Source organism: Hyla sarda, chromosome 8, assembly GCF_029499605.1.
Source record: "Hyla sarda isolate aHylSar1 chromosome 8, aHylSar1.hap1, whole genome shotgun sequence".
Classification (NCBI taxonomy): Eukaryota; Metazoa; Chordata; class Amphibia; order Anura; family Hylidae; genus Hyla; species Hyla sarda.
The window spans coordinates 107437885-107454076 of NC_079196.1; the positions used below are offsets into that span (position 1 = coordinate 107437885).

General features: G+C 38.3%; 1 protein-coding gene across 10 annotated transcripts in view; it reads left to right on the forward strand.

The window, feature by feature from the left end:
• ADAM23 (ADAM metallopeptidase domain 23) overlaps positions 1-16192 on the forward strand; it is a 276719-nt gene that overhangs the window by 231647 nt on the left and 28880 nt on the right. For 4 of the 10 annotated variants that reach the window (XM_056534977.1, XM_056534972.1, XM_056534973.1 and 1 more), the window contains exons 22-24: positions 336-455; positions 1993-2161; positions 4859-4970. In XM_056534977.1, coding sequence (XP_056390952.1) covers positions 336-455; positions 1993-2161; positions 4859-4970 — 401 coding nt within the window. Of the gene's footprint in view, positions 1-335; positions 456-1992; positions 2162-4858; positions 4971-5785; positions 9603-12133; positions 12225-16192 lie in introns of all 10 variants that reach the window. The other 6 variants (XR_008847068.1, XM_056534976.1, XM_056534975.1 and 3 more) reach the window with 3 other exon arrangements.

A 16192-nucleotide genomic window follows, 5' to 3' on the forward strand; every position in this document is an offset into this window, starting at 1 on the left:
GTCTAAGACTTCTAAGCATATAATAGGCAGAGGTTGAAATGAATAAAACACAAATTATACTGGAATTAGATAATATTCATGGACGTCAGTTATTTTAAAATTCGTAATCATTTGAAGTACGGATAGGTAGTGCAGGACTTGGCCTTGGGCCTCCACGTGAGAGACACACAAATGTTTGGATTAAAAATAATAATAATGATAATAATATTTCTCTTGACTCTTGGCTGCTAACTTTCTCTTTATTACTGTATCAGCAATGTTTCAGTGTATATGCTTAAGGGATATGCTATCATTAGTACACATATTAATGCATGAAATGGTTTTCTGTTTTATAGTGATGTATTCTGTGGTTTCTTACTTTGTGCAAATGTATCTAAGATTCCCCGCATTGGTAAATTAGCTGGTGACATACCTCCAACATACATCAACTACCAAGGGAAAGTAATGGACTGCAGGTAAGCATTCAGATTCCACCCAGTGTGATTTTCAGTGTCAGTGAATGGATTTGGTACTTTCTGAAACAGTAACTTGTAGATATAGTTCTATTAGACCTGCATTTTATTATATGACATACTCATGTATATAGAAAATTCATGTTGTCACAGCATATTGTATTATCTGTGGTTTTCCATTAGCCAGTAGCATTACCTTAACAAGTGGTCCCATTTTTAAAATTGTTGCAAATAGTTAACCTATATCTCACATGCAGTTATACGACCAAGCTATCCTATTCATGAAATAGTGGTTATCTCCTCTCTCTCCCCATCCTGTCGTACAGGATGCTATACATCACAGGTATCCTGTCTCCTATGCTCCCTGATTGCCCCCATCCTCCCTGTGGAGGGATTGTGTTTTACATGATGGGCAGAATTGTTTTGTGTATAAAGTGAGTGAATACAGCTCTACCTTACTCCTTGTACAACTTTTGTCTCAAAGCAAGCTTTAACAACTGTGCTACACAGAGCTATTCAACTTAATGAAAAACAATTACTGCTCAGATATGGGGATAGCATCTGGTAAGCATTCACACATATAGGTATTTTACTTAAAGAGTACATGTCACTAAATAAATGTTTCTAAACTATCTCAGGCTATGTTCCCTAACTACTGCTAACACCCCTTCCACCCTTACAAAAAATACCTTTCTTCTTGCTCACATAATAAAATCTCTCAGCAGAAGAAAGTGGGCGTTTCCCAGCAGGCATGACATCACTGAAGCCTGCTGCTGCTGAGGGACCACTTCCGCCCTCACATCGATACAGCGCTGTAATGAATAAAAGACCTCAAGCTCTGTGCAGCAGCTTTCAGTCTGTGCTTCTTTCAGTGAGGCTCTGTTTAGCTTTCAGTCTGTGCAGCTTTAAGTGAGGCTCTATGTAGCTGCCAATGAAGCTCAGTGCAGAGAAACACAGCAGGAGACCAAAATCTGAGATTTCGACCAGACAGAATGTGTTCTAGCCAAGAAGGGATACCCCTGATGGCCAGAAGTATACAACAGAAAAACTAACATAAAACTTTTTTTTTTTTTTTTTAATGAATGCCAGTTATAAAAGTTATGTATTTTGCATAACCAATCAAATGTTAAAAATCATGTTAAATGACAGTGCCCATTTAAGCTTTCATATGCGTGTATAACGCTTTTAGGCTACATTCACACATGCACATTTTTGCTGCTGATCTGCTTCAGATTTTCTGCTGCAGAGTTTGCTGCCCATTGACTTTAATGGGAAGCAGAATCTGCTACAGCAAATCTGCTGCAGAAAATACCCATGTGTGAACGTACCATAAAATTATATTTTACCACCATTACCACCTAAAGCATTTAGATTACAAATTTATATTTGATACACCTCAGTGAAAGTGTAATGTGAACATGTTATTGATGTGTATGTGTTTTTTTTCTCCCACTATTAGTTTACATGTGTTTTAGGGAACAATGTTAAGTATGTATTTTTATGAAGACATTTAAAAGAAAAAAAATTCTGTGTTATACAGTGGTGCTCATATACTTTTGGATGATGAGACTGACATGGGATATGTGGAAGATGGAACACCATGTGGCCCATCAATGATGTGCTTAGACAGAAAGTGCCTACCTATTGCATCACTGAATATTAGCAATTGCCCAATGGGTTCTAATGGGAAAGTCTGCTCTGGGCACGGGGTAAGAACAGTATAATGCTAAAGTTTGTTAACTAGAATAATTCTTATTTTATAGACAGTGGTATGTGTGTTTGGGGGAGGTGGGGGTGTAATACAAAACGACATTTGTTGCTAATAGTAAAAACTTGGAGGCCAGCTTTCATTTTACCTGAGTTAAAGCTGATTGGTAACTTTGGGCAACAAAGGAAGTTTTACTATTAGGGTACATTGACCTGTAATGCATCCGCTGGGGTTTTCATGCAGTGGATTTAGCTGGTAGTAATCCATTGCATATTTGCTACACATTGACTTCAGTGGTTAGCAAATGCGCAACTAAATTTGCACCATTAATGCAGGTTCTACTTTACATGAGTTGAGTGCAGAGGAACCAGCCCACAGAATGGAAGGTGTTAAGTGGTAATTCATAGCATCAACTGCATAACTCACCGCTGTTAACTGTACAGGATTCAGATTCTTGTTATTTTAAGGAGTCCTTTGAATGGAGATTATTGCTCAAGAGATGAAATTGCACCAGATTTGGCACACAATCTGCTGCTGAGCTGGGCCTATGGCCATACAACCACGGGCCCAGCTTAAATTGAGCAAGAGGCATACATTCAGCAAGAAAGGAGCAACTGTTACCTCCGTTTGTAGGTAAGGATCGGCAGACACCCGTAGTTAGGGCATTAAGAGATGGACCATTGTTTACTGTGGATGCAGTTAGTAAAGTTATATCTGCATTGTTTTCTAATCCAGGTGAACAGTCTGAGAGGCCTCCCCGCCTCCTCTCCATCCTGACCCGCTCCCAACAAACACTTTCCCCTCCCCACTCCTGTCTATGTCCTGGGATCTTAAGCAGTCTCTAGGGATCCTCTGATGGTCTCTAATAGTTGAAATGTAGAAGAGGCCAGGACACAGCAAGGAGGGGTGAGTGTAAAGTCAGTATGTTCCCTTAGAACACTTTTTGGTTGTTGATTCCCTGCTGCACCAATGGCTGAAGCTAGGGAGTGCAGTTGTATACTACAGGACAAACCTGGATGTGCCCTGCTTTAATTGGCAAGTCTAATTCCCACCTGTAGTTTATAACTGCATGTCCTTTGTTTACTAACATGTTTTTCTTTTCTTTTTTTCTTTCTTTATTTATAAAAAATTCTATTAAAATAAAACCAGCCACACCCCTTTTTGACCATTTTATAAAAAATGAATAAAAAAAATAATAATAATAATAATTAAAAAAAATAAATATATATATATATATATATATATATATATATATATATATATATATATGTTCCCTGCATTCATTCACATAGCCCACTGAATCCAACACAAATGCAAGGTTGGAACATAACTTTAACAATCACCCCTTTCTGCTCCAGGCTATGTGTTGCCTACTCTATGCTACAGCCTCCAGGGACCATCATGTGATCCCTAGAGGATGCAGTTAAGCTGAAGATGCCAGGACACATCCAGGAGCAGGGTGGAGTAAGTATTAGTTCCACTATTTTGACAGGTGTTCTACTCTTCTACAGTACTGTGCAGCGGTAAAAAAAAAAATGGTGCGCACCTAGTGAACCCATTCTGCAGGTGTTTATACAAAGGTCAGTAGCTTTACTTCTTAAAAAAGCAGGTTATATTCAGAGTATAACACCTTAGTAGTCTCATAAAGAAGATTATTGGATCAGTTGCCCCTCCGGCGATCATCAAGGTGAACCAGGTTAACTAACGGATATACCATATCCTGGAAAATGGATTTTGCAATGGCGCTTCTACCAATTTATTGTCAATAAGAAACAACACATTTTGATCCTGGACTGGGATCTTCGCCATGCCTGCCGGTCGGACCCCTGTGATCAGACCCTTACCGCTGGGCATCTTCTTTAACCCCTCAAGCCCTAAAAGACTTAAATGGTGATGCACATCATCGCTTTTTAATTTGTTCCTGGCTGATTGGATACTAAATGTATGCCTCCTGGTCAACCCATCTGGACCCTTGGCTGTGTATGGCCAATAACAAGGGTAAAACGATATGTATGATTACAAAAGAATTGAATGAGATTGACTAGGTCACATTGCTGGCAACTTAGTTACAATGGTTTTTGAAAGTGTGACAGTTTAGGTACACTTTAAAGAAGACCTGTGGCCAACCCCAAAACATTTGATTTCACTTTGAATATATAGCTTAGGGTGCCCTACATACATTTTTACAGTTTCTTGATATGCCCTCCCATTTCTTAGATATGAGGATTTATATTTTGTCTGGGAATCAGTCAGATGGGTGTGAACTTAATTTTTAATACTGAAAGTGAATATCAGGTAATGGACAGATTATACAATCAGGGGGTATGAATGTTGTACATTGAGGGGCATGTATGTCCAATACACAGCCTCTGACTGTATAAAACTGTCCATTGTCTCATATGTACAACCATTATTAAAATAAAATTTGCATGCATCTGACTGATTTCCTGACAAAACCATAAACCCACATTTCTTGGGAATGGAAGGGCATATCAAGATATAAAAAAAAGGTATGTGATCAGGGTACCCTAAGCTATTTAATGGTAATGTAACATCATTTTTGGGGATTGGTTACAGGTTCTCTTTAACTAAGGATTAGTTTCCCTTTATACATATCTTTGCAACATTAGATTTTTTTTTTTTTGTCTGTTTTTTTAACAGTTTGAACATCATTGTCTTAACACTGTTTTTTTTTTAGGTTTGCAGCAATGAAGCCACATGTATATGCAGTTCGACGTGGGCTGGAACTGACTGCAGCATTTATGACCCAAAGAAAGAGCCGGCTGTTAGAAAGGATGAAGGACCAAAGGGTTTGTGTCATTTTGTTGTATACATATTATATTATGTAGAAGAAATTCAAACTTATTTTGCATTTATTGCTATTGTTTTAATAGAATGTATTTGTTATTACTGGATACAGAATACTTCTTTAGCCTCAATAGCCAGGGTGGCAGTTAGAGATAGGCTAGGTTCATACACAATATTTGGTCAGTATTATGGTTGTCTTTGTTGTTTGTTGTAGCCAAAACAAGAAGTGAGTCCTTAAAAAAAAAAAAAAAAAAACATTTCATTATAGATTTCTCTATATCAGTTTCACAGTACTATATAATGGGCTACTGGTGAGTCTTAAAGGGAGATTCCAGGCCAAAACTTTTTTTTATATATCAACTGGCTCTGGAAAGTTAAACAGATTTGTAAATTACTTCTATTAAAAAACCGTAATCCTTCCAATAGTTATTAGCTTCTGAAGTTGAGTTGTTGTTTTCTGTCTATCTGCTCAATGATGATGTCACGTCTTGGGAGCTGTGCAGTTCCTATGGGGATGTTCTCCCATCATGCACAGCTCCCGGGACGTGACATCATCATTGAGCAGTTAGACATAAAACTTCAGAAGCTAATAACTATTGGATGGATTAAGATTTTTTAATAGAAGTAATTTACAAATCTGTTTAACTTTCCAGAGCCAGTTGATATATATAAAAAAAAGTTTTGGCCTGGAATACCCCTTTAAGGTTTAGTCAATATACTTTCATATATCTTAAAATATTCAGCTGTTGGATAGATGTAAGCATAGTCAAAAGTGTAAATGTGTCTATTAAATAAAAAAAATTGCATATAATTACAGTAAAGAAATGTACAAAAGAGAACAGGGTGCGCACCCCTGGATGGAACCTGATGGATGAGATAGTGGAGAGCCCAATCAAAACGCACTCACCTGTGTGAGTTGTGGGAATGGAGGCACAACACTCAATGTGCTTGATCAGGAATCCTGTGATAGCGGCTGCTGCGGCTCCCAGCGTCCAGGCGAAAATATAGGTGAAAGGGAGATGAATCGCGCTGCCACAAGAAGTATGTATAAGGTAAACTTTTTGCACACAAAGGATCCACGCAACGTGTTTCAAAGCCGCTGTAGCTTTTTCATCAGGCCTAACGAAAAAGCCGGAGCGGCTTTGAAACGCGTTGCGTGGATCCTTTGTGGGCAATACATTTACCTTATACCTTTCTTGGATCTCCTTTTACCAGTAAATAAATTTGGTCAGGGCTTTACCAAGAGGATGGGGAAATTAGATATTTCATTAGATTATTGAAGCCTTAGGGTGCATTCACACGACGTTTAGCTGATACTGTCACCGCCGGACTTAGCACCACATCTCATTTATTTAAATGCGCCGACCGGAGTCAGATTGTGACTCCGGTCGGCTAATTTTTGCACCGTATCCGGTTTTGTAGCTGGACTGAAATACGCGGCATACCGGGTCCAGTGGGGATACAGTAGCTGCCAGTTTCCCGTATCAGCCAAATGTGTAATGCACCCTTAGAAAAAAAAAGGAGAAAAAAAAAATTTAAGAATAAGGAGTGATATTTGAGGTATTATATGTTCACATAGAGTTGTTGCTTATCTTTAGGGATCTGGGAAATAATTTTTGCCATCAGAGAAGGTATTAAAGATATAAGAGGACAGCTTCAGAGCAGCATGTACACACATATTTTATAGTCATGTCTGTTCTTTACAGCTATAAAATACTAAAAGACTACATAGCAAAAAAATTCTGTAAATGTTGTATATTAAAGGGAGGTTCTGATGTTTCCAAAAAAAAAAAAAATTTAAAATCTGCTGGGGCTATGTTTACCTTCCCCAAATTTCATGCTGGTCCCCCACAGCTCCTGTGTTTCTCCTTCCAGTTCCCACATCTTCTGTGTTCTTTCTACATCTGAGACAAGAGCTCTGTAAAGGACGTGCCTGCTCAGCCAATCATTGGCCGAGACAGGACAACGCTGCAACCAGTAATTGGTATCCCATACATGCTGGTCCCACCTCATGGACCTGCATTTTCTAAAGAACAAGGGCCCTCTAGCCCTGTTCCGCATATTTGCGGTCACTAAAGCTGGCAAGAATTCCAAAAACAGCTGATCTGGCTGTTTTTCACAGTTTATGTACCCAAGCTGTTTTTGTAACTTGAGCAGGGAGATTGATGCTATCTTTCTCCTTTCAAAACTGAATTTGTCAAAATGTTATTGTTTTACAAATCACTTCAGGAACAGGGACTCAAGAACTATACTGCATGCCTCAATGTTTATTATCTGTGCGTCAGTCTGTCAGATGTACCTTACTGGCTTTTTTATCAGCAGTGATTATGTGACCACATTAGTGCCAATGTGTGATCGCAGCTAAAGAAAATGCCAGCCTGAGTGGGCAGAGGGTGAATATTTATACATGCTGAAAGGAGCGCAAAGGCCAAATTGACAGCAGTCAATTGTGATATCAAAATTTGGACAGGTTTTTCCTAAAAACATGATATATTTATTGGACATGTGAAACTCTGAATGGCAGGGATTTTGTCTCATGAACCACCATAGATTTTTACAGTACCTTTTTTATTATTTCAGAAAAGTAAACTAGATACAGCTTACTCTTCTTTGGCCTCTCAGGATGTTTGTATACATTGCAGTACCTGGGCTGGGTACATTGAGTTCAACAGCCTGAACACAGTCTATGGTCCATTTCTGAGCTAATAATATTTTTATTGCAGGACACCATGGACATTTATTGCAGGTGTCCATGCTTTTGAGGCTTGAAATATAACAGTATACACTGGAAATGGATCAGATTAGTCATTAGTAGTATCACTATGTTTGTTCCATTGACTTTGCATGGGTATACTGCGGGATACATCAACATACCATTCTGCTGTTATGCTGATGTATACCCCAGACATAGGCTACATTTCACATGTGAACAAAGTATAAAGTTGCCCATAAACCTTAAGAGCTTTCACAAACAATCTTTCAGAAAAGAATATTCTCCGAATGTTTTCAGAATATTCACAAAAAATAATTTCCTTTGCCTGGTTTCATTGATCAGGTACGACCAGTTTAAACAACTTAAAAGACAAATATGGACAAAAATCTGTATAGCTGCATCTGTGAAATGATCGTTCAACCTACGTTCATCTAATGTATATGGCCATCTTTAGAAAGAAGTACCGTAGTTGTCAGATAGTAGGGTGTATGGGGGAACTTATCAAGCTGTCTTATAGTAAGGTTCTCATTGTTGCCCATAGCAACCATTCACAATTCAGCTTTTAATTTACCAGAGCAATATGAGAAATGAAAGCTGAACTGTGATTAGTTGTTATGAGTAACGACGACAATCTTACTGTAAGGGTATGTAAACACCAGGATTGTAAAGGATTTTCCTTGCTGAATTTCCTCATTTAAAATCAAAGTATACTGGTTTTACTTGTAGCCTGTTACTATTCATACATGGGCCTGTATACAAGCTGCAGGTACAATAAACAATACTGCCACAAGGGCTCTTTGTAGATAACTTATATCCAGTCACAGCGACTTCTCTAGTGTTTCTTATCTATTCTAGATAAGGGTCAGATCAGAATGAATAAAGGCTTTATTTATGTACCACTATTTTGCTGCAATATTCAAACTGTAGTGGCAGCTGTTCTACCTGGAACAGACACAATATTACTGTGTAAGGTATACAAAACCACATGCAAAGAAACAGAGGAGCAGCTGCCCATAGGGACCAATAACATTGGGGGACATTTATCAACACATGTGCAGTAGCTGCTCAGAGCAACCTATTCGATTCCTGCTTTTATTTTTCAGAGGCTTTTTTTTTTATTGGAAAGAGCTATCTGCCTCTCCCCCCCTCCCCCCTAAGAGGGTTGATGTTTGCTTGATTGGATTGCCGCTGCCTGTTTTTCCGTTATACCTGTGTATTTGCTGTTCCGATTATTCTTTCGTGTTCCATTGGCATGCCTCTCTCATGTAATATTGCCATTGTCACTTGCTTCATGATATTGCATATATTTCTTTATGTGCACAAAATTGAATAAAACATATTATTTGAAAAAAGCTATCTGATTGGTTGCTATGGACAGCTACTCCATTGTTCCTCCGCTAAATCTCCCCCACTATCCTTTTCATTTTCCGAGGGTAGCCCCTGATAACTAAAATGGGAAACTCCTCCATTTTACACCTCCTCCATAAGTCATCTCCAATTCATAAGTTCATAAATTCCGTATCTGTCCTGCATTATTTCCTCACAATCAGTAGACTCTCTCTTTCTTTCTTTCTTTCTTTCTTTCTTTCTCTCTCTCTCTCTTTCTTTCTCTCTCTCTCTTTCTTTCTCTCTCTCTCTCTCTTTCTTTCTTTCTCTCTCTCTCTTTCTTTCTTTCTCTCTCTCTTTACCACCAAGGATTCATTCATGTAACCTTTTTAATTAAATGCTGAGGTGCCTTAAAACAACAAACGTGTGCGTACTTACCTGACAATGTAGCTGTCATGTCTTCAGCTTGCCTCTCCTATGTTGTTCTTTCTTCTTCTTGTTATATCCCACTCGCCGACTCTGCTCTGAGATTGACTGAATGAGGAGCAGAATACCACCGGAAGAAGGAAGAACAACGCTACAGAGATGAATAAGCGTAAGTATTGAGGTTTCCTAGAAAATCCCTTTAACAAAGGAGCTACATGAATAAATCCTTGATGGTACATTTACTACTGTTGGACCTGAGCACCACTGCTTTAGATGTTTAGGTGTTTTTCACTCTGCTTTTATATATGAAATCCCATTAGCCGATTGTTACAGACGTTTCAAAAACATTGTTTCCTCTTTCCATCTATTGTTTTTCATTTGTTTTATTGTGCTTTGCATTTTCTATCCTGGCATTTTGTTGTCTTTCTTTGTCTACCGGAATGTTTTCCTTTTATAACCTTCCTCTTATATATATCAAGCTGTCTTATAGTAAGAGTAAAGCTGTCTTATAGTAAGATTCTTATTGCTGCGCCATCTTACACACAGCTTGTAGAATTTACATCTTGTATGATGTTTTCATTCTTTCAATTGATGTATCTCTTGTAGGAGCCACATTTTTTTTTATTTATCTGTTCAGGGGAGTAGTACAACTCTGCAGCTAATCATTATATCAACTCACCTACCCTACTACATCACTGCTCTATGGTCTTTAAGATAGGGCTGACAATCTATCTTCAACAGCAGTTTATGCATGGGGACATAGAGAGGAACAAATAGGGATGAGCTGGGAGGGGTCTGAGCTGCCAGAGGGGATCTGAAAACAATAATGTAATACTGGTAATCCTGTAGTTCACAAAAAGTCAGTAACACAGTACAGACTAACATTCTGTCTACACATATACGGTACATTTCTTGTCAGAAATGTGGTCACATGATAATAAACAAGCAAAACCAAAAAAAAAATATATATATATATAAAAAAGAATTTGGCTGTTCTGCCTAGACTTGTCCTAGTTTAAGCCTTAGCCTTAAAGGGGTACTCTGCACCCCTAGACATCTTATCCCCTATCCTTTGGATAGAGGATAAGATATCTAGAGGTGCAGAGTACCCCTTTAAAGGACAAGGCTTAAAGGATGGGGGATAAGTTGTCTTTTGCTGCAGATGTCCTTTAACCTTCTGTGCTAAGTCCTACTGAATTCGGCCTCATTCATAGCCTTAGCTGCATGTAGCCTTGCATGTTTAGAAACAATTATATTTTTATTATACAAATTTCAAGTTCATGAATCATGATAATCATTGGTTTCTAAACTACAAGCAAGTGTTGCTTTTAATACCTCCATTTTGGGCTGTGTGACTACAAACTGATATTTTAACACCTATGGAAGTGATCCAGCATTTACATGCAGGGTTGTGAACAAATTCCAGTGTTGGTACTGCAGATCTGTGAGGAGAATACAGGCTTCTATTTAAATAGACTTCAAGCTACAGGCTGTTGCTGAGAGGAAACTTGGTAACAAAGTCCCTGTTATTTATTATAAGATCTCTCTTTTAGTTGTATTTCCCTTTGAAGAAATTGCTGTATATGAAATGTCTTAATACATACTTTAAAGGGTACCTCTCATCAAAAAATCTTTTGATATATTATAGATTAATGTATGCAGAATAACTTTACAATTGCATGTTATTAAAAAATATGCTTCTTTCTATTTAATTTTCCACTTTGAAGAAATGACCACTAGGGGTCTCCCTACCAGTCCAGGCAGCAAGCATTTCAGACTCATGCTGGAGTCCGAAACACTACGAGCTGCCAGTCTGCTTTGTTCACAAAGGAGAACACTCAGAGCTGCCAGCCTGCTTTGTTCACAGCCTGTTTGGCTGTGAACAAAGCAGGCTGGCAGCTCTGAGTGTTTAGGACTCCAGCATGAGTCAGAAATGCTTGCTGACAGGACTGATCGGGAAAAATACAATAGAAAGAAGCATATTTTTCATTAACATGCTATTGGAAAGTTATTCAACATTCATTAATCTAAAATATATCAAAAGTTTATTTGATGAGAGGTACCCTTTAATGTAGCTCCAAATGGGGGAGGGAAGAAAAATGAATTCAGTCCTAACCCAGTTTTTGTGCCCCCATTATGCTTGTTGCAGTGCAGGACTCATATGTTGTGCTCTGTTGATGCAATTTACCAAATGTTTTATTAACAGATGATTTATTGTCCTAATATTCATAAAATATATTTTTTAAACAGAAAGGCCTAGATTTATCAATCTGTGTAAGGACAAAAACTGTCTGGTTTTGCCCATAGTAACCAATCACAGCATAGCTTTAGTAGTTTAACTAGCTCTGGTAGAATAAAAGCTGAGCTGAGATTGGTTGGTACTGATAACCAGTTTCTGTATTCAGTTTTGTGCTCAATCAGACGGATTGATTAAAGTGTTTTTGCCTAATTATTAGATTTTAAACTCAGTTTGGTTATTATTGGTTTAGATTTAGGCCTTGTCCACATAGTGCAGATTTGATGCAGATGTTTCAATGCAAATCCAGACTAAATCCAGAAAAAAGAAAACAAGAACTGAACTATGTGATCAATGCTTGAGAGATTGTACAATTTTTCATATTCCACTAGTAGCTATGTTTTTATATTCATGTAAGATTGACTAATTTCTTGAAAATAATCTACCTTTTCCCTTTCAAACAGTGAGCATGGCCACTAACAGACTTATAGGTGCAGTGGCAGGGACCATTCTGGCCCTGGGGGTGATATTTGGAGGAACAGGGTGGGGAATAGAGTAAGCATTTTTTCAAAGTTTCATGTCTGGTGCCTAGTGTGTGAGGTAAAAGTAAACTGTGTGTCTGAGCCTTATGTGTACTTGTCCCATTGGCTTTGTGTCATGTGGTGATGACCGTACTAGTCATGTGATTTGACCGTGTCCATGTCATGTGGTTTGCTCATGCAGTGTTGACCCTCTCCTGTCTGGGACAATGTGGGGCATAATACCAATTTATATCCTTGTTCCCTCACCCCAATCAGAACTGGATGTGTCTTCATTTTTTGTCTAAATTGGTCTATGGTAGGAAAATTTTGTTATGTAAAATGCAACCTTTAAAGCTGTGCAAATATTTATTTATGTAAGACTCCTGATTAAGCTTCAATTATCATGTTTTACAGAAATGTGTACAAGTTATATGATTACCATACTAACCTACTAGTCATGGTGCTTTTTTCTTATACTAAAATAGTCCTTATATCTTGGTTAATTTCATATTCTAATACACTCAGTCAATGAATCCTAGGACTCGTTGTTACGCCCCAGTGCAGTTCTTAAAGAGATCATGCTTGGTTACTGCTGTATGTAATCTTGCAGTGTCATTCTAAAGTAATTTACCCTTGTCCTCTTTGACACATACACCAGAAGTTGTGTTGTATGGTAAACATTAAAGGTAACCTGACATCACTTTCATGCTGCCTAAACCACAAGTAATCAGTCCCTTGTAGCTTCTGCCTGCCCCACCAGCCTTGATTTATAGAGCCCTACCTATACCCAAAGAGGGAGAGATCTATCCATCAAGGCTTGTGGGCCAGGAAAAAGCCACCAGAAATCACCCCAATGACTTGTAGTTCAGGCAGCAATGATATCAGGTTCCCAGTAAAAAAGTTGTGCACAATTTATGGGGTCTGTGTCTGCAGGTTACTCCATTCAAGTGATCCAGCACAATGACTCTTGTGTGTCTGAATAGACAATAAAGGGGCCAATGATGCTGCAGTGCACAGTCTCTGCGGGTCAAACCCATTCCAATCATACATTGATGACCAATACCAAGAAACTTCTGTACACCTTTGTATCCCATTTATTTAGAGTGCTACCATGCCCCAGGTCCTTGAGGTTGTAGAGATACTCATTGTGTGAATTGTTTTTTTATTACTGCCTTTCTGTAATGAACTAAGCCATTTAATATTTTCTATATTTCGTTTGCACAAACTGTAGTTCCTAGTACACATTCCATTGCAGACAATGTCATCAGTTTTGTTGATACTGTCTGCGACCAAACTTGCCTAAATTATTCAAGATCTGATTTTTTACAGTGTATTTCTATTGCTTCATTGAGATAAGAACCTAAAGATATATGACAGCCACCCATATTCCCATTTCCATATAAATAATATTCATGTTTGGCTGAGATGTATGTGCAATGTTTGTTAATAGAGGCAACAACTTTTCTAATTACCAGACACATGATGAAATGACCAGACCAGATACAATGCCAGTTATCATCAGATTTCACATGTAGTTTTGGTCACAAATTGTATGCTTGTATTAATTTACAGAGTACACAAACATGCTTGGTTTAAATGTTTAAATGTGTTCAAGAACAGTCTTTTATAATGTTATATATTAGTCGTGTGGCCATGAGTTACTGTGATTTGTATCTATGTGGGTTCACTTTGCAGTAAGTGTTCACTGGAAAGGTTTTTCTTGTTTGGTGTAGCCTTTCCTACATGCTGTGTATTACATCTTTGTGTAGTTTGATCTTTGTAATCTGTTGCAGATGTAGTGATACGTTTTTTTGTCATTATGTAATAGTAAAGAAGTTCTAATATAGGGAATAACTGTGGCGTATAGGAATAAAACAAGGAATGAATGCCTTTTAAAGGGGTTGTGCGCTGCCCTGCAGTTCGGAGCTCAGCTCACAGCTTCCGGAGTTCATTACTCCGAACGCTGTGTGCGGGCTTCCGTGTTCGCGGCCGCCGAGCGTGACGTCATGCCCGCCCCTTCGTGACGTCAAGCCAGCCCCCTCTACCAAAGTCTATGGGAAGGGCGCGTGACAGCGGTCGCGCCCCCTTCCCATAGACTTTCATTGAGGGGGCGGGTGAGCGCACAACCCCTTTAACACACACATATATATATATATATATATATGTATCCCTTAGATGGTTCTAAATCTAGGTAAATGCAACCTCACATGAACAACAATAAACAACAGATTCCACCTTGTGATTATGTAACAAAAATTAAACCAATATGCAAAAGCCATGCGTGAAAAATGAAGTACACCCCATGAATTAATAGCTTGTTGAACCACCCTTATGAGCGATTGTCTTTTACATTGTTTTGAAGGAGTTTTGAATCACTCTTCTTTACATTGTTGCTTCATTGCATTGAGGTTTGTGGGGAATTGTTTACTTTATCCAGAGGAGTTCATGGTCAATGTCCTCTGGCTGAAAAGTCCAAATCAACACCCCTCCACTAGGGTGTTTTCACACTATAAAAATGCACCCGTTATGAATGCCCATTATAAAAAGAGGGGAAATCGGCAGTTATACGGCCGGTACAAGATCACTAACTGCTCTTAGAAAATCCCAGTATAGTCTATGGATATTTCTAATAGTCGTTTTAACCTGTTATCTCCCGTTATTAATAACGGCTGTTATTTTGTGAGGTGCGAATGAACGGGAGAAAGAGTGCAGGCACTAATTCTCCCGTTACTATCAGTTAGTGATTTTGTACCGGCCGTATAACTGCCGATTTCCCCTCTTTTAATAACGGGCGTTCATAACACGTGCATTTACAGTTGATATGAAATGTTTGTGCTGATGTGTTGTGTTTGGTTTTCACCAAACATAGTACTTTGCATTATGGCCTAAATTAAATCTATGCAGTCATGTTCTTTTTAAAAAGAGGCTTTTTCTTGGGAACCCTTCCAAACAAGCCATATTTGTACAGTATTTTACTAATTGCACGTGAACGTGAACATTTAACGGAGTTCTGTAGTGAAACATAACTTATCCCCTATCCAAAGGATAGGGGATAACTTATAGATCGCAGGGGGTCCGACCGCTGGGACCCCTCCGTGATCTCCTGAAAGGGGCCCCGGCAGTCTGCTGGAAGGGGTCGTGCCAACCCCCACATGGAAAACAGCGGCCGATACACCCCTTCCATGTATCCCATAGAGATACATGGAGGGGGCGTGTTGGCCGTGGCTTCTTGCGGGGGTTGGCACGCCCCCTTCCACTTCTTGGGCCAATTTTATTTTTGCATATTCGTTTTTCCTTCTCACCTTCTAAAATCTATAACTCTTTTATAATTCCATCCACAGACCCATATGAGGGCTTGTTTTTTTTGCAAGACCATTGGAAATTTGTAATGACACCTCTCATTTTACCATAAAATGTTCAGCGAGCCCAAAAGATAATTTGTTTTAGTGAAGAAATTGAAAGGAAAACCACAATTTTGCTAATTTTGAAGGGTTTGTTTTCACGCTGTACACTTTACGGTAAAAATGACATGTTGTCTTTATTCTGTGGGTCAATATTGATTTTGTCTTACTTCTGGAAAAAATCTTAACTACATGCACAAAAAAAATAAAAAAATGCCCTTCTGACGCCTATAACTTTATTTTTCTGCTTACGGGGCGGTATGAGGGCTAATTTTTTGCGACGTGATCTTAAGTTTTTATCAGTACCTTTTTTGTTTTGATCTGACTTATTGATCGCTTTTTATTAATTTTTTTATTGTATAAAAAGTGACCAAAAATACGCTATTTTGGACTTTTGAATTTTTTTACGTGTATATGCCATTGACCATGCGGTTTAATTAACAATATTTTTTTATAGCTCTACATTTACGCACGCGGTGATAACACATATGTTCATATTTATTTTTATTTACATAGTTTTTTTTTTTTTAATGGGAAAACGGGTGATACAGATTTTTATTAGTGAAGGGGTTAAATCACATTTATCAACACTTTTTTTTTT